Source organism: Eutrigla gurnardus (assembly GCF_963514095.1).
Source record: "Eutrigla gurnardus genome assembly, chromosome: 15".
In the NCBI taxonomy this organism is placed as follows: domain Eukaryota; kingdom Metazoa; phylum Chordata; class Actinopteri; order Perciformes; family Triglidae; genus Eutrigla; species Eutrigla gurnardus.
The window spans coordinates 15,528,845-15,552,503 of NC_139938.1; the positions used below are offsets into that span (position 1 = coordinate 15,528,845).

The window sequence follows — 23,659 nt, forward strand, 5'->3', positions numbered from 1 at the left end:
GCGTCTCACTCAGACATGCCAATTTGTCACCAGGAGACACTTCATTTTTCACTGCTGATTTATGGGAAATCTCGGCACTGAGGCGTAGAGAAAAAAAAGGCATTGTGTGTTTACCTTTAGCATGGTGGATCCCAGCTCCAGACCCACCAACACCGTCCTGTCCACCAACTCGGCTATCCTGGGGTCGGCCACCTTCAGGGAGTCCTGGACCAGGTCCGTGACATCCACCTGCCAGTCGGGCCCCAGCATGGTGATGACCTGGTCGGTGCCCTCCGTGGAGGTGGTGTGGAACTGGGTGAGCACCTTTACCAGGGCTCGCTGGTACTGCAGGGTGCAGCCTCGACTCACCCGCCGCTCGTCGTCTTCGTCCTCGACGTCGCTGTCTCTGGTGCTCCTTGGTGGGACAGAAACGGGGGAAATAATTGAAATAGTGAATGAACATGTGGACATTTGGGGACCTTGATGGGAATAACTAATGTGGAGCATTCCACCTCCCAACTACTAATGTCTTAAAATATTTGCAACTCAAAGACCTCACATTTCAGGGAGGAAACCTTCAAGCTTGTCCCAATTGACCGAATTCTACAAGATATCAAGTATCTTTTTGTCACTAACATATAAGACAATATTGAAACACTAGGGCCAAATAGGAGCAAGACCTGGAATTGACTTACGAAGACAGTGAAGGGGAATCAATATCTGTGCTAACCTTCTCATATAACAGCTGCCATTAGCTTCTGTGAGCTTCTGTCACGTTATACAGAGAACTTACTTCACACCAAAACAGAGATGAGTAACCTGATTCACATGTTCTGGAAATGTAATACATTTAAACATTATTGGGATTCGATATTGAAAATTCTTAAAAGACATTATTGGGTTTGAAATCCACTGTTCACCTAACCAAGTTACTAGCCAATACACCCGACACCCCTTTTGTCAGGAGAAACAAGGGTGCGGCGGATCAGACAGGCCACGGTAGCTGTTTATTAAACATGTTACTTCATTGTTATTGAAAGGATGTTGATCCTCCTGCCGTCTCCATGCGGCATCAAAATATTACGTTCAATGTCAAAAGAACACCACATCTCTTTGATAAATGCTGGTCCGGTTTCAGTAGCCACATGGGAAATGTTGTGCAGTCTGTTGTGGGTTGATGACGAGACATGTTTGACACGTGCACATTTCTTTGTACTAATGTGTGAACATTGTTTATTAAACCAAATGTACCCTTTTTCTTTTTTCTGGAGAATAAAAATCTATATTTTCCATTCTTCCCTGATACCATTTCTTTTATTATGGCCTCTGTCGGGTCATTCTGTATTCTCCCCTGAATCTCCACTTCTCTATGATTGAGAAAAATCAATACATAAACAGAGAATGAACATGCATTTAAGATTCCTCTATATGGTGTCAAAGATGAAGTAAATTAATTGTGAGTTGTGAATTTCCCCCATCACAGGATCGATAAAGTTTCTCCCATCATAATAAAGTAGCAGATATCCTTAACCATCCATGAACATTGTGGATGCCAGTTTAAGGCAGCGGTTTCCTGCAAAATGAGGCAAAGCCCGAACCTGAGAAGCTAAACTCACCACCCAAAGTGTGTTCAAACACGCCCGTAATTAACCACCAAAAAGATTGAGGTCCCCCTCATGAAGTCGTTAACAACTTAAAACCATCACCAATCACGACAAGTCACTTAAAACGGAGCATCTGCTGCTAAATGAGGCACGGCGCTGTCGCATGATGCAACATCTCGATGTGTGCCTTCTCGTCCTGAGAGTCTCAACTCATTTTATAATTTGATCATAGAGAAACTCACCGCTCCATCATGTTGTGTTCTGATGTAATGGCAAAAAAAATAAAATAAAACTAAAACCACGAGCCAGCAGGGAAGCAATGATAGGCGCCGAGAAGCACAAGTTTTGGACTGGTGCCCTTTTTATTTCATAGGAGCCCCGGGCAGCAGGGTTAAACATGCCAGGTGCATCCCCCCACTGAGCACAATCTGCTCTACAACAAGATGTACGAGTTGGCCAACTGCTCAGCAGGCTTCACAAGTCTGCCAGTTCTTCCTTAAAAAGCACTCTTCTGCTTAATCTTAGGCTTTGACTTAACTACCTGAAACCACTTGAGATTCAGGAGAGGCAGCGCCGGCTGTCAGACGCTGACAAAGTACAGATCCCACCCATTGATTTAGGGAACAGGCCGCTTATTAGGCCAAAACACTTCTGTCCAAGGTCTCAGAAATGCTCAGCAAACACTCCCTCATCAGCGCCTCTCCACCTGTCCCACGTATGGGGTTCGACTTTTCATTTGTCCACACCTCAACATTCCTGCCAATATTTCCAATCTTCATTCTGCTCTGCTTTCATCATCTGCCTTGTTTTTGCCCATTTTTTCCCATTTCATTCATTGTGATTAGCGTAAACAATTAATGATTGTTGGAGCATTCAGCATCTACACATGAAGCATGAAAATGTCGTGAAAGCACAGATTTTTTTTTTATTACTTTGTAACTTCTTTGGGTGTAGATGACAAGCAAAGCAGATATAAGTAGTGTTTAGTAGTAATTGTTACTGTCTGCTTACTAGACGAAAGCTAGCTGCTAACTAGCTATCTAGCTATCGCCAAATTGATGCTTCTTAATCTTCTTAAAGTTTCATTATTTTTTAAGTTTCATCGTAGGTAACTGGACTTGTTTAGGTTTTTGGAGACGTTTCACCTTTCATCCAGGAGGCTTCCTCAGTTAGTTACGATTTAATATAATACCCTGGAATTCGGCATTTTGGCCATCGCGATCTTGAGAAATTGGGTCATTTTCTCATAGACTTCCACGCAATCAGACTTCTTTTTGCGAGCAGCGAAGTCGCCCGCTGATGGCCAGCAGAGATAATCTAAATTTAAGGCATTTCAGCTTTGATTCACTTTCCAGAACATAGGTTAAACATGCAGCGTGGACCCGTGTACCCTCCTGGCAGTGAGATTCATTACAAAAACATCGTCGACCAGCTGCCCAGCGACCCTAACAGGATAAGCGTTGATCAATAATGGATGGATGACGACCAGCTGGTCTCACACAGACAGCAGCTCCTCATAGCTCCACTGGCGTAAATTTGCAAATGGGCATTATTTGGATAAACTGAAAACATATTAGGAGTCTAAATGTTACTTTCTCACCTAAACAAAATGAAAACTAAATAACAGCTTGAATAGTATTTGGGAGGGCGAGTAAAAAATGATAAAGCTGGTGAAAGATAACAAAATGAAGCAATGTGTTAACGCCGGAGTTCAGGTGAAGGTTGAAGTGAATAACTCTGTATTGGCAGGTTATATAATGTTTAGGAATTAAGGGACATCACATCAGGCTCTCGTAGGTCATTGGAGGTACCTGCATGTTGTTGTTCATTCAAGCAACTTTAACTTCACCTCCTGAACCTCTTTGGCTCTGATTAAGCTCAGGTCACAGACTTATCACTTCTGTGTCTATGCTTGGTTGAATGTCTGCATTTGAAATGAATAAAAAATGCAGAGCTCTTTTGCAGTCACTGAGTGATTCTGTAACGATGCTGCGAAGCCAATACGAATGCAACACTGGGGAGATGACTTGGCTTGACAGGTAGAAAGCTACAAGTGCATCGATGCATAGTATTACTACGAACCGCATCTATGCAATCAGTATTACAGCGAGCCGAGATACAAAAATAGAAATAAAAACAGCAGGTAGTGGCGACAGCCTGGTATTACTGCAGCAATTTAGCCATTCTGGGTTTACAATAACCATCTTTATGGATTCTGTCTTAAATATGAAGTTGCAAAATTTAAATTCATGTAATTCCAAAGATGTTGTGGAGTGGAGACCATTATCTTCCTTCCTGCATGAAGCATATTCTGATTTCTAGTTGGTATCAGCTCTCTGGCCTGGATTCCATCTGGACTTCACACTTCAACCCCTCTGTGTGTCGGAGACTGACAGCGTAGCTGCAGGTCATGTAGCTGCTGTTGTACTGAGGTAAGTGAGTTAAGTCCACAAGCAGACGCTGCCTCTGCAACACTCACTTACTCATCCAGTTAGAGGCAGAGAAAAAGCAGACGAGACGGAGAGTGAGACTCTCTGTCTCCGTCAAGGAGTTTCACAACTCGGCTCGGGTCAGTGAAAGTTTACCTTCCCGAGTCCGTACCTGGAAATAAGGTTGATATTTTTTTTTCTCCCCCCAGAAGAATATTGTCTGTTCTTATTAGAGTCTCTGATACAAGCGTGGGAGCTGAAGCTTCAGTGCACACGGACTGCCCGCCCGATTACACTTACGTTCCTTTTTTTAGAGCATGTCGCCGGATAATGCAGCCAGTGAGCAATTCTGCTGCACTGTGGCAACGGCCCACTGCAGGCCGAGCCCTCGCTGCACATGAAGGTCCAGAATGTGTCACGTTGCAGAAGTGAGGGAACGTAGGACGGAGAGACGGCAACAGGAAGGAGGATAAAAAGAGCCGAGGAGGTGTGGGAGGTTAGAGGTCGCGTGAAGGAGAGGGGGAGCGAGAGAGACTGAGCCACGGGAGGATCGAGAGGAATTAATAAAAAGACAATTATTCAGTCCAACAATCATAAAAATGAAGAAGCTTTAGCAAAGTCTGCAGCAGATAATCATCGGGATTTTGGTGTTTCAGATGACTAACAAGCTACATTGTTGTCTTACTCCAAGGTTTTATTTACAAGGCTTTCTGAGGCCTTAGCAAACATCATCTCATTCATTATCATAGTAACTCCATAATGACTGCAAACAAAACAAGACCAAGGTCAAGACAAATGGATCTCATGCCAGTGCTGTTGTAAGTGCTGGCGTTGCTCAGAATTAAAGATGATTTCTCGTAAATCCCCGTTGCCGTCTCTTGCCTTGGTACAGTCGAGTTGGCCAGCCTTGTTGGCAGTTGTTGGCAGCGGCCGTGTTTTTTGTTGATGGCAGATGTCCAAGTTGTTGTTTTGGGGGTCGCAAAGATCTCTCAAATCTTTGCACTTAGGTTCCAGTTTTTAAACTTTAACTTGGCAAAATGTATCGGCAGCACAATAATAGTGAGCAGCGCATCAAATTAACATGACTGATATTCTGCTTCAATCCATATTTATTGGCATTTAGCCTTTGCAAAAATCTACATTTTCATCACCAGCCTCCTTTATTAAGGCATCATAATGTTTCCGACTTGCATTTTAAAGTGTATTTGAGTGTAATGGGATGAAAAAATATTCAATAAAAAACAGACTCTGAAGAAGAGAATCATTTAAAATTAAATGTATACAAGGTGCATACAGGGTTACTGCCATCTGCACCAATTATATTTGGGTATTTATTTTTAATTAAATAGGCGAGCTGACAGGAAGTGAGGGGATAGAGAAGGGGAAGTCAAACCGGGGAAGCTGCGATCACATCGTCGGCATCCTAAACCTCCGTGTGTTACTGTTACATGTGGAATCTCTGTTCCTGACTAAGCCAAATTAAATATCCCCCCCCAAAAACAAATTCAAGGTCAAGAATAATCTTCGATGCACTCAGAATCTCAATCTGCTGATTAGCAATCTGCTGCTGATTGCTCCAGAACAGGCATGTAAGTGGACCTTGTCTGGCATTACATTTAATATCAGAAAACAATCTATTGTGGCTTTTTCATCATCGACACACACAACAACCCTGAAATGAGATGTAGGCTGATTTCAAAACTAAACTAATTCTACTGAATCAATCAATCATTCACGAAGTGCCAACATAAGCAGGGAATTGATCTACTTCCTGTGAAGTAAAATGTCTTTACGAACAGAAGTTATCAAGACAAGCAACACTCGGGGCCTCCACCCAGCCTGCTGTGAAAGCTCCCGCTACAAAACAAACAAAAAAGCTGTTTCTCATACATCAAAAGATACGTCCAACAGCAGCAGCACAAACATCACTGTAAACACAGAGTCCTGTGGGAAGGCCAGTCAGGATCGGCAGCTCCGGCAGGCTGCACGGGGGGGCACCGCCGAGAATGATGGGAGCTGTCTTTTGTGTTGAGCTGCCTGACGCGGCGAACAACTCCGGGGGAAAGTAAAGAAAATGACATTCCCTCAGTATATCCAAATGACAGAAATGTGAGAGAGAAATGTTTCACCTGCAGCGAAATGAATTCTCTGGCCCGGCAGTGTCATAGCAACCATGGCGACCTAAAATAGCTCACGAGGGGTCTTTGATATTTGGTTTTCACGGAGGCACATCAACAACTAACACACCAATTAGTTTGGAGCAACCAGTCTGACTACTTACTGCAACACATTCTCAACCTGAACCCGGCCCTATGCCCAAAAAAGTGTCTGTTTTCCATGTGCTCATTTTAGGCTTTTGCCCTTTCAAAATAAAGTTCTGTTTCACAGGAAAAAACTTGATAAGGTCAGTAAAAGATCATGGTTTGGGTTAAAATACGCATGCTTGTTATGCATTTAAGTGGGCCACTTATGTATGCAACGTTATGTAACTTAAAAAATGGCAACATTGACTTATGGTTTCACAAAGCACACGTACAGCAGCCTCCTGCCTGAAAGTCCTACGTTTGTTTCAACCTTTCCATCAGCCTCCGACCTCCTGACATAACTGCAGTCCCTTTCTTTTTTGTCCGAAACTGTCACGTTAAAAAATAGATTTTCGCATCCATCAAAAGGCGTTTTAACACTGGACAAACGGTCAAAACCATTATAAAATAGCAAGGTCCGAACATCTCGTTAAGCTAACATGGTCACCCCCCCCCATACACACACCCAAAGAAAGACTGAATGAATGGTGCTAAAGTGGGAATTTAAGACACATTTTTACATGTAAAACATAATCTACATCACATTATAGCCCCATTGGGGATCTTTGAAAAATTAGGCTGTGCAAGATGTTTTCCAAGCACCTGTAGGTCATTTGAAATACCTTAATTCTTCAAACAACACGCTATTTGTATTCAGGTGGGGTAAAACTGGATTTGGTCTAGCGTGATGAACTCCAGCAGCGACGACAGCAGCCCGCCCGCGTGATTGTTAATGCTCCCATTAAACATTTCCTAAATGGAGGGTTGTGGGCCTGTTTGTTGCTGCTCCATGCATGACAAGAATGCTGGAATATTCTAAGCCCTAGTCGCTTTACCCAGGACCGCATTTGTCATCGGGGTCCTGGCTCATACAACCTTAATCTCCTACTGCTGCCATTTCCCCCAATTTTTTAAAAATTCTAACAGTTCATCCTTTTTTTTTTTTTTTTGCCTGCTGGATTCCTCCTGTTGATAGAAGGCCAAGATGTCTGGTCCCTTATTTCAGCCGTATAATGTTGAAAAGACGCCTATTCAGTCGGGCCGGGTCATGGTATTTGTTACTCTTGATATTCAGTGACCAAGTGTTGAGTATGACTTTTAGTTTATGTACTTCCTCATACCTTCTCAGACTCTGACCTTCCTTTTGAGTCCCGAGCAACACCTCGAATTACCTGATTGTTAGGCCAAAAAACATCATTATCTATCCGAAAGCTACAACCAATATGCGTTGTGAAAAAGCTCACTGTGTACTTACCCTGCATTTAAAATGAGTCTGCATCTCGGACTTGTTGTCTAAAATGCGTACGGATGGGTAGAACACAAACACGACAACCTCGTAGATCAATTTACACCCGAGATCCTCAGTTTTCAGGGTACATTTGTGTTGCGTACCTGAGCTGCAGAATGTAATTGGAGCAAAACAAGCAACTATACATGAGTGTACCCTGAATAACACAGCGAGAGAGGGGGGGGGCTGGGCGGCTGTTTGGTTTCTAATGTTTAATACTGACGGCTTCCATGCTTTTGGGATAATGAGTCCTCTGGTAATCAAGAGAAAAAAACAATAAGAAAAAAACAAACCAAAGTGTATAAAAAAAAATAACAAAAAAATGCCACTGTCAGCTGTGTGAACAAAATACAGATTGTAGTTACCCTCCCCATCACTGCCTGCCATTATTGATCCAAAACGTTAAGTATTCAGGGTCGTATTTCCTCATCAGATGCTTTTACCGGCACGTCGTCTCCTACATCACTTTGTCATTTCAAAAGCCGAGGGCCTAAAACATTACATTTAGGTCATTTAGCAGACGCTTTTGTCCAATGCGACTTACAATGAGTACATTTGTCAAAAGAAAGAAACAAAGAAACCACAACATATCATTGCCGATAAAGTAAGAGCAAAATATAGAACAAGTGTTAGATCCTCGTCTGAGTAAAGTAGTAGCTGTTCAGCAAACATACCTTAAGAACAACAGTGCTATGATCAAAGTGCGGTCATGCTATGTGGAGTCGAGGTGAAGTCTGAACAGGTGAGTCTTGAGCCTTTTTCAGAAGATGACAGTGACTCTGCTGTCCTGACATTAGTCGGGAGTTCGTTCCACCACTGAGGACCAGAACAGAGAAGGGTCTGGACTTTGCTGAGCGACATTTGTTTGATTTCAGCGATGGTGGTACCAGCCGGCCAGCTGAAGTAGAGGAGCGAAGTGCTCGCTTCGGGGCATGAGGTTTGACCAGTGTTTGAAGGTAGATGGGTGCCGTTCCATTGATGGCCCTAAAGGCCAGTGTCATCGTCTTGAATTGGATGCGTGCTGCAACAGGGAGCCAGTGGAGGTCACGGAGGAGGGGGGTCACATGGGAGAATTTGGGTAGATTGAAGATAAGGCGTGCTGCAGCGTTCTGGATACGCTGCAATGGTTTAATCGCAGAGGCCGGGAGTCCGGCCAGGAGAGAGTTGCAGTAGTCAAGGCGGGAGATGACCAGTGCTTGGACCAGGAGTTGCGTTGCATCCTTTGTGAGGAAGGTCCGAATCCTGCGGATGTTGTAGAGGGCAAATCTGCAGGATCGGGCCACAGCAGTGATGTTGGGGGTGCAGGATAGTTGGTCATCGAGGATTACACCCAGGTTCCTCGCAGTTGAGGAAGGTAATACTGTGATGTCCTCGACAGTGACCGACAGGTCCATGCGAGGGCAGTCTTTCCCCGGGATGAAGAGGAGTTCGGTTTTATTCAGGTTGAGCTTGAGGTGATGTGCAGTTGTCCAGACAGAGATGTCTGCCAGACAGTCCGAGATGCGAGTTGCAATGTGAGTGTCAGAGCCTATTTTGTGTTACTGCATCCGAGGGAACGCTTAACACACGTATCTCTCCCTGATGATGTATCATGACTGAGCCTAACGGTCACTGGAATTACGCATGTTAATATGACATTATCTTTCACGTCAAAAAAACAAACAGGCAGTACCTCCATGGCCCACTAGAGGGTGCTTTAGGACCACCAATATCTGATATTGTTTCGGGCAAAAATGGAAAGTGAGCGCTAGTATTGCTAGTGAGAGCACAGGGAAATGGCACAACTGCAGTTATTAGGGTAGGTCCAAGTTAAAAAAATTTAAAAATAAATAATCACCTTTGTTTTTTTTGTTTGTTTACAACATTTGTGATGTTGCCACGTTCTCAAATCTCAGCAGTACAATTAGAGATGAGAGTGATGGCCAAAGCTATGAAAATAAGCAAGAGCATGTGAGCCTCACCTTCGGTCGGGCAGGATGGGAACCCTCCAGCCTTTGATGAAGCTCAGGTTGTTGTCCGAAAGCTCCACCTGCAGGGGAAGCTTGGGCACCCAGACGGTCAGCTCCAGCGGCGCGCTCAGGTGCTCGTAGCTGAAGATCACCCTGGCGTTCATGGATCCCCGCGTCTCCTTCCCGTTGACGAACACGTAATCGCAATTCATGGACACCTAGGACGGATCAGGGTCAGAAGTCAGAGACCATCTATATGGTAATGGTCACGCCTGTGGCAGAGGATCTAAGTGATATGTGATGATATACAGCGCTGTATGGATGCAGCCGTCGGAGCCACAATGCATCACAGAGCATCTCAAGGTTGACACGCAGAGCAGATATGAAGCAGGGAGTTCTTACGTGTCTGAATGGGACGGGAAAGTTAGGATCACTTTACCCAGGAACTTCTTTCTAGTGAAAAGTTGCTGATAATGTCCAAAACCGACCCACACAAAACCAAAATAATCGACACAGCAAGAAATAACCGCAAAGGGAATAAGCGAGAAAATGCTCAGTATTTTCTTTGCAATTTGGGTGAAAAGATGTTAATGCTGTACGTAAATGCGGACGAACCATGAAAAACTAATATTTTAAACACCTTGTGCGCATGCATTTGTGCATCTGGGGTTCCTTACAACCCACAAACTGTGAAGTAACACAACCCAGTCATGTTTTTGTGGGCAACCTAGATGTAATGTGTGAATGACATCAGCTGACAGGAAGTAAACATGGACCCACACTGTTGCCTAGCAACACAATTTGAATACAGGTGTTTTCAGACGGAGAGCAAAAGACATAAAACATATTATTTGAGCATTAAAAGCATGTAAACATGTGCTAGTAAACAAGCGTGAAGCTGAACATGAGCATTGATATGTGACCTTTAATATTAGACCAGCCGTGTAACACTGACTCTATGTTTTCATTCCATCCACGCAGCTGATTTCGTCAGCTTTTAACCAGAGACGTGGAACGAATCAGGGAAAATCAGCTGCTGCTGTGTTTGGTCGGAATAAAAAAGAAAAGAAGCCCCTCAGGCTCTCCAGCCTCAATGGCACAGTGGTGAGAAACCACTGCTGTACACAACGCTCACTGGCTGTGGGCTGTTTATGCAGTCAAATTAGCGCTTCGAAGTAACCCAGTGTTTGTTAGGCATGTTACGGTGCAAATTAGGCATGCAAACCACAAACTAACCCCGACACCTCCCCGCATAATGATCTATGAACAATTATACACACACATAATACGTCAACAAAGGCTTTTAGGCAAACACACTATAATTCATAGTATGAAGGCTGACAGCATGCAACATTTCACATGAACTTTAGCTCACAACACCTACACGGCACATTTATTCACCCTTGGCAAGACGCTCGTGCATCGTGAGGTAATTTGAGACGAGGTGGTGACAGGGAGCATGAATTCAATACACGAACACGGCTACATTTATAAAGTCTCGCAAAATGCCATTTTTAACTTAAAACCATTCTTTAGCTTTCCCATCTTGTCAAAAAAAAATCTCCAGCTCCATTGGAATTACCATAAATACTTGTCCCCCTTCCAGCACTAAATTATTAACTGCAATGGAACTGGAGGGCTTTTGCTTTTGGGCTCCCGTGGAAAGATTTATCTAGTGGTGGGTGGTAGCTGGCATTGTAATCAGAGGATCTAATCTCCCGCAAATGGAGGTCGGGCTGGCCGGTCTTCTCAGGGCTGGGGATTCATCATAACTGCGAGGAGGTCTGAGTAATATAATTCCCCCTCCATACAGACAGACCAGGTGGGGTGGGGGGTGGACCAGCGTCGGGTGGGTGGACTTCTTAAGATGACAGTCTTTCCCTCTGGTTCAGTTAATGCAATTTTGCAGGGCTTGACCTTAAGGGCTCGCACAGCATCTAGTTTTATGCGTGTTATTGTTGCCGTCTGCTCTCGTGCGGTCTTATCTGTACGTAGCGGGTTACAAAAGGCAGAAGAAGAAGTAACTCAAAACGATGACCCCGGCCACCTTGATTAATCACAGGGTGGCTGGCGGTGTGCAGAGCCGAGAACATCTGCCTGACATGTACTCCCTCGCGGCCCCCCAAGCTACGCAGACGTGCACTGAAAAAATAAAAAATAGATAAATAAAAGGTGCCCTAGCTGCAGTGCGGCTTCGGCTCCCGCGGCTACTGGTGCCGATAAACTTGGCCGGCTAATTGCAAGTCAAAAGCTGTTAGCAACTGTGGGTATCAGTGGCCCCTGTGGGGGCTCTCAGAGGACGGCTTTCACACGCTGAGCCGCCACATGCCGTCACACTGCTGCTAATGCGCCGTGGCATCTTCCCTGGTGCCAGCAGATTGCCTGGGTGGAGACAGATCGTCGGGACAAGTGCTTCCTGCACTTGGTCACGTGGCGCAGAACAAAAAGACGAGGCTAGGTCAAAAAAGGTGAAGATACCGAGGGAGCCGCCGCACGTTTGTTCTGGTTTATTATGGAGAGAGTTCTCCGTTCATCCACATTGTTCGGCGACGGCAGTTAAATATAATCTAGTGTGGAGCTTAGGTCTAACAGTATTACACTGTAATTGACGGTTATCATACTGTACACATTTGCTCATCTACAGTACTGACTGTGTGTGAGAGCAGGCTAAGTCCCGCCCCTTCACCATGGCACCTTATTTTGGAGAAAAAAAACAGACACTGAAAAGAGACTAATTATAATACGAATAATTATACTGAAATTACATAACACAGGCTAATAAATTATTATTAATATTATTATTATTATTATTATTATTATTACTACTATTATTATTATTATTATTATTATTATTATTATTATTATTATTATTATTAATAATAATAATAATACACATGCCTTGTTGAAGGCACATGCCAGAAATGTATTGAAATTTCCTAAGTTTGGGGTCTAAATAGATGCAGCAGAGTCATCCAGACTTTTACTCTGTAGAATGCATTAAGATTCCAAAACACAGGAGCCTACACTTCCCACAATGCACCTCCGGGGCATATTTCCTTACAGCCGTTTCTAAGTACCGTCATCTTTCAGGTTCCATACCGCCGGCACACACTTTCACTAAACCAGCAATAACTGATTGTTTTTGCAGCCAAGTTGATAGCAAACAGTCGTTTATTCGCACCAACAACAGCCGCTATGGATCAAAATGATCATTCATTTGGAGTTTCTGGCAAAGTGTTGAATGCAAGTCCATTATTGACTGTCTTATAGCTTTTTATTTGTTTCCACCAAACTCCTGAGGGAAACATTTGACTCTTTATCTGCTAAACGTTTTAATGCGCTGTGTCCGCTAGCGACTCTGACTAAAAACAGCTGCCTGCTGAAAACGGCTCTGTGAGATGAACCGAAACAGTCCAGGGAGGAGGTCTGGGTCTGGATCTGCGAGGGGGTCTGGGTCAAGGAAGAGGTCTGGGTCTGGGAGAGGGTCTGGGAGGGGGTCTGGGTCTACGAGGGGGTCTGGGTAATGGAGAGTGCAGTTTAGTTGTTTGGGCCAGACCGATAAACACTGAAGGAGGCGCTTCAGATTCATCAGATTCAACCACTTTCCGACGTACACAGTTTTCACATGACAACGTGATGACATCACTACAGTTATTCCGTCTCACATTACAAAAGTTTGCTCTTCGCCGGTTCCCCTTTAGCCCCTTTACATATTCATATTCACTATTAATCTCCACAATGTTCGGCAAAAATGAAGTTTCCATTTAGGGATGACGTAGGAAATGGCCGCTGAATGAGAGCTGACTTATGGCCGTGGCATTACTGGGATTGCGCCTCGGAGCCGTTATGAAGCTTTTCTCCACGTGATGGATGTGTGCCGGCTGCATTCATTTAGCTCAGTTAGCTAAATGAGCCGGCCCCCCATTAGCTTGTTGTCGGTACGATTAATGACGTGGAGGCTGAGAGGATCTGTTGTTCTGGGAAAAACTCTTAGAAACAGTTTGGATGCAATTCAGTCTTTTCATTCATTTCATCGCAAAAGAAATGATACTTCAAATGAATTCCAAAAATATGCAATTAAATAAGAACCTGCGGACATTTAGCCATTCAGGTGGATCCAATCAGCTCCATCGTAGGGTGGAGCTTCTCTTTCAGGGTCATAGGAAGTGTTACGTTATGATCTTCTGCGTGTCGGGGAACCCAGATCTGGTAAAACCAGACTGGACTCCGACGCCAGGGTGCATTTTCAGAGCAGTTTTGTTCTTGGGTGAACATTCGGCTGTCGGATTAACAGGCTCTCAGTCCGATGGGACATTTTTTGGACTGTTGTGTCAAAATAATGGGCCATCTCCCAATGTGTGTGTGTGTGTGTGTCACCATTGGTATCGTGTTGAGACATTTGAGGCCAACGATCTGTTCACACAGATGTCAACAATGTAAACAATCCAGACATGGAGGGGGGGGGGGGGGGGCTATGATGGGAACATAGCCTCACGTAGAAGCATGGCAGGAAAGGAAGGAGCCTGAAGGTACAGGATGTGTGCAGGATGACACGGAGGTAATTTGCAGACACAAGGGCTTATCTCTGCCTTCAGATGGGTTATATGAGTCACAATGCCAGGGGAGAGGATGATGGTGGGGGGGGGTTGCTTCTGGTGGCCGGTCCGGAGTTCCCCATTGGCACACTCACTATCGCTTTCCCAGCTTGTACACCTGAGATGCATTAATAAAATCTGCACATACACACACACACACACACACACACCTACACACACACACACACCTCTCTTATCTGCTATAGGCTCTTTATGAAGCTTAGTTATTTCCAAAGAAGAAAGCATTAAATAAATAAATAAAAGTTCCAGTAAAGAAAAAAATGACAGCCACCTATATTTACTCTCAAAGTTTATATATAAAAAAAGCCTGTGGGTTGGCAAATATCCAAATGAGGGGGGGAAAAAAGACTGACGAAAAATAAAGATTTATTTGGGGAAGTTTAAATGCTGTTAGAGTTGCAGTCACAGCAGGAGATGTGACTGGAGAAGCTTTGTGCCGCGTACGTTTAGCATCACTTATCTGTAGCGCTCAGAATGAGGAAAAAAACTAAAAGAACCACAATTAAAACAAGACAAGCTGATTAGAATTGATCGGTGTGCCGGTAATGTGTGCGGTCTAAACAGTAATGGAGTGTTCCACTTTTGCCCGTCTCACTGTGAATCTTTTACTTGTGTTTTTTTTTTTGTGGTGTTTGAATTGTCGAGACTCGTGTACTTCCAGGGCCTGAAGGGCTCATTTGAAATGAGCCTCGAACGTTCAATGGCAGCGCCGCTGAAGCGAGCCCACTCAATATCACACGGCCCGGCGCCTCGTCTTTAATGGATAATGAAATATGATAAACGACGTAGCTGAGGCATGCCGTCCCAATGCAACACCTGTTCTTTTCTATTGAAGAACAACCACACCAACCCACCGACCCACAATTAAGCCCAACAGGATCCAGTGCCTTCTTTACGAAACTTTATATCCAGCTAAAGATAATTAGTGCATCTCCATCTACACTGGAATGACAATAGAAAAAGGTTTACTTCATATTGCGTAGTTTTTTGGATAGAAGCCTTGTGGTGGAGTTATTGCTGATTGATTGGCTCTGTTATTATTCTGCATTATTTTCAGAGGGATACCAGCTTAAAGGAAGACATCAACGCAGGAAACTCTTCGACTGCTACGAGTTTAATTCACAGTTTCATTTGTTCTCCCCCCGAGTATCGTAATCTAGACGTGTGAGGCGGCGAGCATTAGGGTCAGTCCAGTATATCAAAGTGGAAATATATTGGACGGATACTGTACTTTTAATAGGATACCAGCCACACGCACACTCACACACACACACACACACACACGCACACACACACACACACACACACACACACAGCCCATATGATTGAAGTCAGTGTCTGATTCGGCTTAATGGTTTCATGGCCTCAGTCTGTAAAATCTACAATCAAACCTCGCCTCAGCTGACCTTGAGGAGCTGCTAAACCACGGAAAAGGATTCCATTACTCTGACTTGATATATAAGTTTCACTACTCAGTGAGCAAAAAGGCTTCTCGACACAAAGTGGATTCGGGATTCTTCGTGATATATTCACTTGTTGAATTTCGGGTGAACAACAGCAGAATGTCTAAGGTCATTGGAAGGTATAAATGGTAGGAACCCGTGTGTCATATTTAGTTTGAATAAGCAGAATGAATCATCGAGGGAGGCATTTCCCAAAGTATCTGATGAACTCTCTGTCTGTACTTCATGCTTGTTGGGTGGATTTCTGCTTCGTTTTGGGACACGCAACATGTTCGATATTAAAATATTGTGGAAAAACAAGTGAACGGTGCACTTTTTAGCATTTCTGTTGTAAAGTTGGCTTTTAAACATGGAGGCCGTGGTGACCATTTGTGAGAAACATTTTATTTTAACCATGAATTACACGTGTGATATTTGTCAATTCACAAGATCATTTTGCACATGAAAGAAAGTCTCGGTTTTGTGTCGTATCATTTTGTTTTTTGTGAAACTGCTCAGTGAACTGCATCGATCTATCAACGTAACGTTATCTCACCTGATGTGTTTCATCCAGAGACTCTATCAGGAAGATACGGAGGCAACCTTATTAAGGGTTGTTGTTGTTGTTGTTGGAGGGATGTTTCCTATTTTAATAACGCAACAAATCTCTCCCAAACACGATCACTTCTGAAATGATCAACGGTGCAACACGACACCGCAACACTTCACTATGCTGCCTAAGCAATTATGCAATCCGCCTATTATGATTGTAATTGACTGGAGAAGACAAGAACGGTGTAATCACAGCCTCTGATGTGCTCTGCAAGTTGCGGTGATCCCACTTTAATTTATTTAATCAAGCAGCGGGACTTTGTGTGCTCTCGGCTTGGATTCCCTGTGAGCCTGATGCTGCTGGTATATATATCCGCCTGCATCGCGCTCACAGCGAGGGAGCAACGGCAGATGCGTTGCAGCACAGCACATCAGGTGAGCAGAACTCTGCGAGCCAGGTGTCTTTTTGACGCCGCTTCAAAAAGTATATTATGGAGCTTTTTACTGCTCCCTCGTAGCCATATTGATTTATACACAGCGCTTTATGAACATCCATTGATTTTATCTGAGGCACGACAGGATAATCAAATCACGAGTACATATAGAGCAGCCCAAAATGAAGTTTTTATGCTTTTCCTGATGTCGTGTCTGTGACGCTGGGCCACTCTCCAGTATTAAACGGAGAGTAAAGAGATTACGTTTCCTAAATTGACGTCTTCTCCCTGATGCAGGACCGAGGAAATCAGGTTTACCGTACCTTAACAATGTCTTCATTGGAGGACTTGCACTGCACAAAGGCTGAGACGTCAGTCACGGCTCCGTTCATCTCTATGGAGACCATTTTGACGGGGATGGCCACGGTGCGTCCGGTCAGGATGGCCGTGTTGATGATCTCGGTGTCCTGCGGTGGAGAAAAGGGGACATAAAACTCATGAAACGACAAGAGGAGACAGAGGGATGTTTCATCAGCATTACCGATGTCCACATTGAAAACCGTTACCATCGGGGGGCTCCTGAGCCTCACAGGTTAGACTCTAAGTGCCAGACCAGGGCTCATTCTACCGAGACGTCTTTCATTGGATTTCATCAACTGACATTTTCATTTCAAGTACGCTGTGTTTTCCACTGAGCAGCTGGACGTTTCTGAAATGGGGCTAAAAAAGGGACATGGTTTGATGAAAAGATAATAATTTTGGCCTAAATAGTTGTAGGAAAACACATTTTTAAAGCGGTTCTCTACCGGGTGGGTCCCGGCATCAAGCTGTGCCTTCAGGCCACATAAAAGATGTGGCATTTACTGCACCGCTTCACAGGGGCTGATGCAACCAAACTCTGTGCTGTTTTCAGTTGAAAACAGAGGTGAAAATTTGATAGAATTGTTAGATAAACGGATGATTGATCGATTTGTTAGTGGATTTGTCACAGCAGGACGGATGCCTCTCCTCACAAATGACAGGCTAATGAAACATGGAGTGTCACCATGATGTGTTTGACTGACAATAATACAAAAAAAAGTTGTTTGAGATTTCATCCATTTACAAAATTCGGTTTCCACCTCATATGCTTTCTAAGTTTGGTTTTAATTCGGCCAAATAAGGACAGACAGCACAGAGAAATGTATGGAGAATCTCTCACTTTTCTCTTTATAATCGCCTCAATGAACAATTAGTTCACAAACAACAAATGAAGATAATCTTGCACAGGGAAAACTATGCATGAAAGAACAGGCCTCCTATTTAATGGTGTGTCTGGTACACCAGCATAACACTTACATACAGTTATGCTGGACTTCATACAGAGAAGGTCTGTTACATTGATGCCCTGTTTTAAGTTCTGAATATCAAGAGGGATCAAATGCAATGAATCCAGTGACTTCTACGCACTGATAAATATAATCCTTCTTTCCTGGTAAACAAGGCTGACATTGTCATCCCTTCTGCATTTTTAGCTTCGAATGCACATTGGGATGCAAACAGCCAATTAAAATACAGACCGGGCCTTCAGTTGCAGTTTGAATCAATTCATGATTATTATTTTTTTTTTTGGTAGCTTATGAAAGCTGCAAGAGGGGAAACAAGTTTTCTCATTTGTGTTGTACAAAGTAACACAGGAGAGAAACCATGTAAATGTACTGCAATCAAAAAAGGAATATTTAACTATCTCGACTCATATCTTAAAGTGTTTATTCATTGAGGGAATATTATAGACATACTTTAAGGTTCTTGATACGACATTCAGAGCAGTAATATAGCAGTTACCATTGCAAAGATAGCGAATGGCTTGTTCCAAATTGTTTGTTCGGCAGGTTTTGATTGTGCATGTCAGGTAGCGTTGGTCATGTTTTCAGGTCAGGACACAAAGACAAGCATTCGCACATCATGGGAATGTCCCAGTAATCGGCGACAGCAGAAACAGCTGATCAGTCATTAGAGTTTAAGGCATACTTCACTGGTGCAAAATGACGATATTTGCATCATCTGAGGCTCTTTTTCTCGTCTCTGGGGAAAATGAGGAAATAATGTTTGACCATTCAAAAATAATACTACTACCACTACCACTACTACTACCACGACTAATTTCTAATGATACAAAGCTTAATCCAAGTGGTTGAAGTATTCCTTTAGGTCAGAATTTTGCAACAACAAATGTTTTACAATTTAGGACTTTTCAGCAAATTTCCACACAGCTTTAAAAAATACAATGAGACAGCTTGATCATAATAGAGCAACTACAAACACCAACCGAAACCCACATGTGAAGCAAAATCCATATCAATGTAATTGGTAACAACAACTGAGGCAATTACCAGTAGAGTAATTAACCACGAACTTCACAACAGTTTTTAATTGCACGCTTCCCCAAATGGCTGGAGGTGAAACCATTGAAGCTTTGTGTCCCGACTGAGCAGAACAACTCGAGATATGAGATGGTGGCTGAAAAATGTACACTTCCATCCCGTTTTTAATTACCTTTTGATTTTGCTAAATTTGCACATATACAAACTAGTACAGAGACCTCGTGGTTACCCTGATCACCCTGTTGTTTCCTGATGATGCTACATTATGAACAACAAAATCCGTGTTGAAATCCGCAGGAGAAGAGCTTATTAACCTAAGCTGTCAAAGCTGGTGGTGCTCGCAAGTAAGGTATAAGTACAACTTTATCATAATGTACTCAAACTTTCATAAATACAGTAGTTTTCACGGCAAAATAAAATAGATTTGAATTATAAAATAGAATTATGACTTGACTTGCTCCCCCAAATGCCCCCCAAAAATAATCAAAGCAAATATTTATTTCCCCATCATTTGAATTGTGTGTTTTTGTGCAAACAACCAATGAAAACAACAAAGTAAAAGCATAGCATTTACACTGACTCCTGATGGTTAAAATGATTGATGATGACGGATTGGTAGAATTGATCAATACGCAAATTCTGGTATCGTAATGGGTATCGGGAAAATTGTAATGCAAAAACATAGAAAAAAAGGAGGACCCAGTTTATAACCCTGGGGAACTCCATCAAGTATGGTAAGATAGCTGGAGCTTTAGTCCTTTGACATTCACACATCAAGAAAACAGCATTGTGCACCAATGATTTATCCGACACTCCCTCATTAATGAACCTCCTGAGCCTGAGCTTGAGACAAATCAATAAATAGGGATGCAGAGCTCTGCTTCTTGTATAGGGAATCAATAGTATCAATTACAGCCACCACTGCAGCAGAAAGTATGATGAAAATAAAATAATTAGCACATAAAAGCACTTTGAAACGGGCACCTATGTTTTCCACACTGGCAAGTTATAGATTAGGTTAATAGTTAACAGTTGGAAGACATATTGAAGGTGATTAAGTTGAGCAGGTTCATGTTAAGCAGCGAAGCAGTGAAATGTGCAGCTACTTTCAGATAATGAGGAGTTTAACTGTCATGTAGGTTTTAGTTCATCTTGTTTTGACAACATTGATTAAAACAATTCAACATAGCAGGGCCCTTCTGAAACTTTAAACATGCCCTCCATATTGCACACTCTGGAATAGAAAAGAAAGACTTCTGAAGATTTCATAACCGCTATAACTTCAATCAGAGTTTCACACGACCCCATTCTCCGTGTTTGCATGCTAATCTATGTTTTTGTCAATTCTTTGTAAATTGTGCGACACATCAGTCTGCTTGATGCCAATCACATCGCCCAAATTAATTTATTCCGACTGAACTCCATGATCAAATCTATCTAATGCGTTGTCTTTTATTTGCAATCATAAAGCAAAATCTGTTCAACAGAAATTCACTTTAATCTGTTTTTGTTTTCTGAAGATAGGCAGAGCAGCTTTGTTTTTATTCTTTATTTTCTAGGGGGGTATGAAACGTGGCCAATTTATTGAGGATGCAAAGCGTATCAGACCTTTGTGGATAATTGACTGGACTCTGGGGCGAAATCCTAATTGAAAGACATCCTCCCTGAGCTCTACTTGCTGTTTTGGCATCTGGTGAGTGCGGCACTACACAAGAGGCTTTACAATTACACGTATGCTACCATGGGAGGACTAATTATGCTTACCTGGATTCAGCTTGGAACAAAAATCCGTCATCGCTGCACAAAGCTACCATTTCACTTAATTACTGTCTTCTCTATGAAGCAGCAAAACAGCTATTAGAAAGCCCCTTTTATTGTAATTCATACGAAACTAAATTAGTGTATTTTGGCTGCACTGAATATATTTTATTATCTTCCTTTAGCAGCAGCCTGTGTGAGATATGAGCCGAGCTTTTGTACGTCTATATGCATTTGCATATTCCATTAGTATTATTGTTTCTTTTGGTATATTGTTTTTTAATAATTTTTAATGATAGTTTTTTCAAATATTTGTCCCTGTTGTGTATTCACACCTGCTGTTTTGTGCTTTAATCTTTAATTACTTCTAACCTTTAATTAAAACCGCATTTTTTTAAGTCTCTGAAGGAAACAAAAAAAAACATTATTGAAGGTGTGTGTGTGTGTGTGTGTGCCTAAACTGTGTTTACAGATAATAAATAGCTCATGGTTATTGTAATCCGGTGAGGCTACTTAGCGTGCAAGACTTAAAACGCTCAGTTGAACTTCAACCATTTCCACCTGCTTTTCAATAATGTAAACAACAAAGACGTGTATGAATGCACTAGGATATACACTAGTAATGTGATGCGTGACTTCGAGCCGCCGGGTTCTTGCAACACAAAACATCATTCTTTATTTAACATCTGGGCGCTACTTATGTGGCACAGAGCAGCTAATGGATGTTGGCAGATCTAGCATCGCCGCTGCCCACTGCTCTGCATCAAGCTTCCTGATTTCTTGCCTGTTCAGCTCCCTTCTCTCTCAAAGTAGAATGAACATCATGGGAGTGAGGGATTTGGCGGCTTTGCGCTAACACCGACCTTAACTGTGACTCGGGGTTGATTTAACTTCACCATTCCTTTCACATTGTAAATTTGCCAGTTATTCCACTCGTCTCTCCCTCCTCCCTCCCCACATCTGCAGCAGGTCAACTGTAGTTGCTGCACAATCTGGTGGTCTGCCAACCATAAAAACCATCTCCTTCATTCTCTTTACTGTCGATTTACCAGCTCTCTTTTTTTCTTCGTCATCTCTCTCTCCTTCACAGTCAAAAGTAACTGTGGGGGTTCCAGTCGAGACCTTCATCTCTGTTGCTTCGTTACACAAGCTGCATCCTGTTTGTATTTTGGAGAAATCACCAGGTCCAATCTCTTTAAATCAGCAGTTTCTGAAATGACTGATCTGCTCTACAACCTCACAGTGGGCGTCAAGCACTGACTGGAAAGTGCCAGATGGTTTGCATCCACTTTTAAATGGATGCATCCACCTTAAAAATGTCAGTTATGGCTGGTTCAGACTACAGATATCAGCCAGACAGGTGTGTCGGCTACCATCAGGAATGATAATGAGTGTCGCAGGCAACCAACACCGCATCTGGGACGTCTAAATGCATCCCTACTAGGCAGCAGCCTCTGGTTCTGAAAAGTGAAGCCAACGCTGAAGTGCCTTAATCTTAATCAAATAGACGATAAAGCAGGGGATGCTTTAGGGCGGGGCTGTCGGTGGTCGTGACAGAAAGTCTAGCACGTTTGATTTATTTATTTTTTTGCCTTCTATGACAAATTCCATCCTGGCTGTCACTTTGACCAATAGGAGCACAGAACGATCTGCACTATCATAAACAACGGCGGAAAGAAAGAAGAAGGAGGTTGTTCTGAGGTGAAGTAGAGGATACATTTATGTTACTATGGCAACAGGAGCCTTGCCTGTTTGATACGTCCTCAAGGGACTTTCACAATGAAAACAGAAAGAAAAAATACGACCGAAATAGCAGAGTTACTTCAGCTACCCGGTGAGTAGGGATGACATCACACATGTGGCGACCAGTGATGATTGGACGGGGACCGACATGTCTCTTGGCCAAGTCACAACAAGACTTCATGGCTCTTTGACACAAATATCCTGTGGTCTGAACCAGGAATTATTCTACAGCTAAAGAAGTCATAGGATGTCCAGCCTAAATGGTGTTTTGTCACACGGATTCCTTCGCTGCTCCTCATTTCTTGATTGGTCGAGTTATGAATGCACAGCTAACAACAGCACCTGCTGATGTGGAACACAAGAACCTCACGTCTGTATTGTTGTCTTCTTGTTAAGGGCTACGAGATAAGCAGCAGCTGCAGGGTCCAATCCTCAACTTTCAGAGCCACAACAGCAGTTGTCACCGTTCTTCCATTTAGCAATCAATTATAGTCATTGAAATCACACAGAACAGCCTTGGGGGGCTTTCAAAGCACAATGTGCAGGGGAGGTTAAACATCACTGCAACCAAGCGAATGACAAACCGTCAGTTGTCGCTTTTCCCCCCTTTAACACCAAAGATGCTCTTCAAATTTGGATAAAAAAAACAATTTAATGTTTTTAACTGTGAAGTGATCTTATGTCAAGATGAACTCCAGTGGGCGATAGTCAACACCAGTAGAAACATAGTAGAAACACCAAAAATTAACAAAAATAACTTAAAAAGAAATTAACTGGTGCTATTACGGCTGAGTATGATTAAAAACATTTTTTTTCACTATTTAAATTGCAAACAATCAGTTTCGTCACTTGTATCATTTGATACATTTTTACTGACAAAATGAACATAATAATAATAAATATCTACATGTACATCAATAATGATAATATTTCAAGAATGGGAGAATGTGGAAGGACTGATCTCTTGGACAGCTGGATTCTGGGTGCTGATGGCTGGTGGTTTAACTTCCAACAAATCCTGTGCGATTATGTTCTTACACAGATTTGTGTAATATTGAATACAGTATGATTCGAGTGACGTAACTTCTTAACATCATCATCACACAACCATCCCGTTAACCCGCCGTAGTGATAAAGTTGGTGTGTTTGCTCTGATAAGATAAGACCATCAATCATGCAGAACTGCGTGTTACCGCCAT

General features: G+C 42.8%; 1 protein-coding gene across 2 annotated transcripts in view; it reads right to left on the reverse strand.

The window, feature by feature from the left end:
• The window catches only part of tmem132e (transmembrane protein 132E), a 306,329-nt gene that overhangs the window by 19,879 nt on the left and 262,791 nt on the right, over positions 1-23,659 (reverse strand). For both annotated transcript variants that reach the window (XM_084029247.1, XM_084029246.1), the window contains exons 5-7: positions 16,920-17,063; positions 9,565-9,770; positions 115-394 (exon numbers count right to left, since the gene is read on the reverse strand). In XM_084029247.1, coding sequence (XP_083885373.1) covers positions 115-394; positions 9,565-9,770; positions 16,920-17,063 — 630 coding nt within the window. The remainder of the gene's footprint in view (positions 1-114; positions 395-9,564; positions 9,771-16,919; positions 17,064-23,659) is intronic.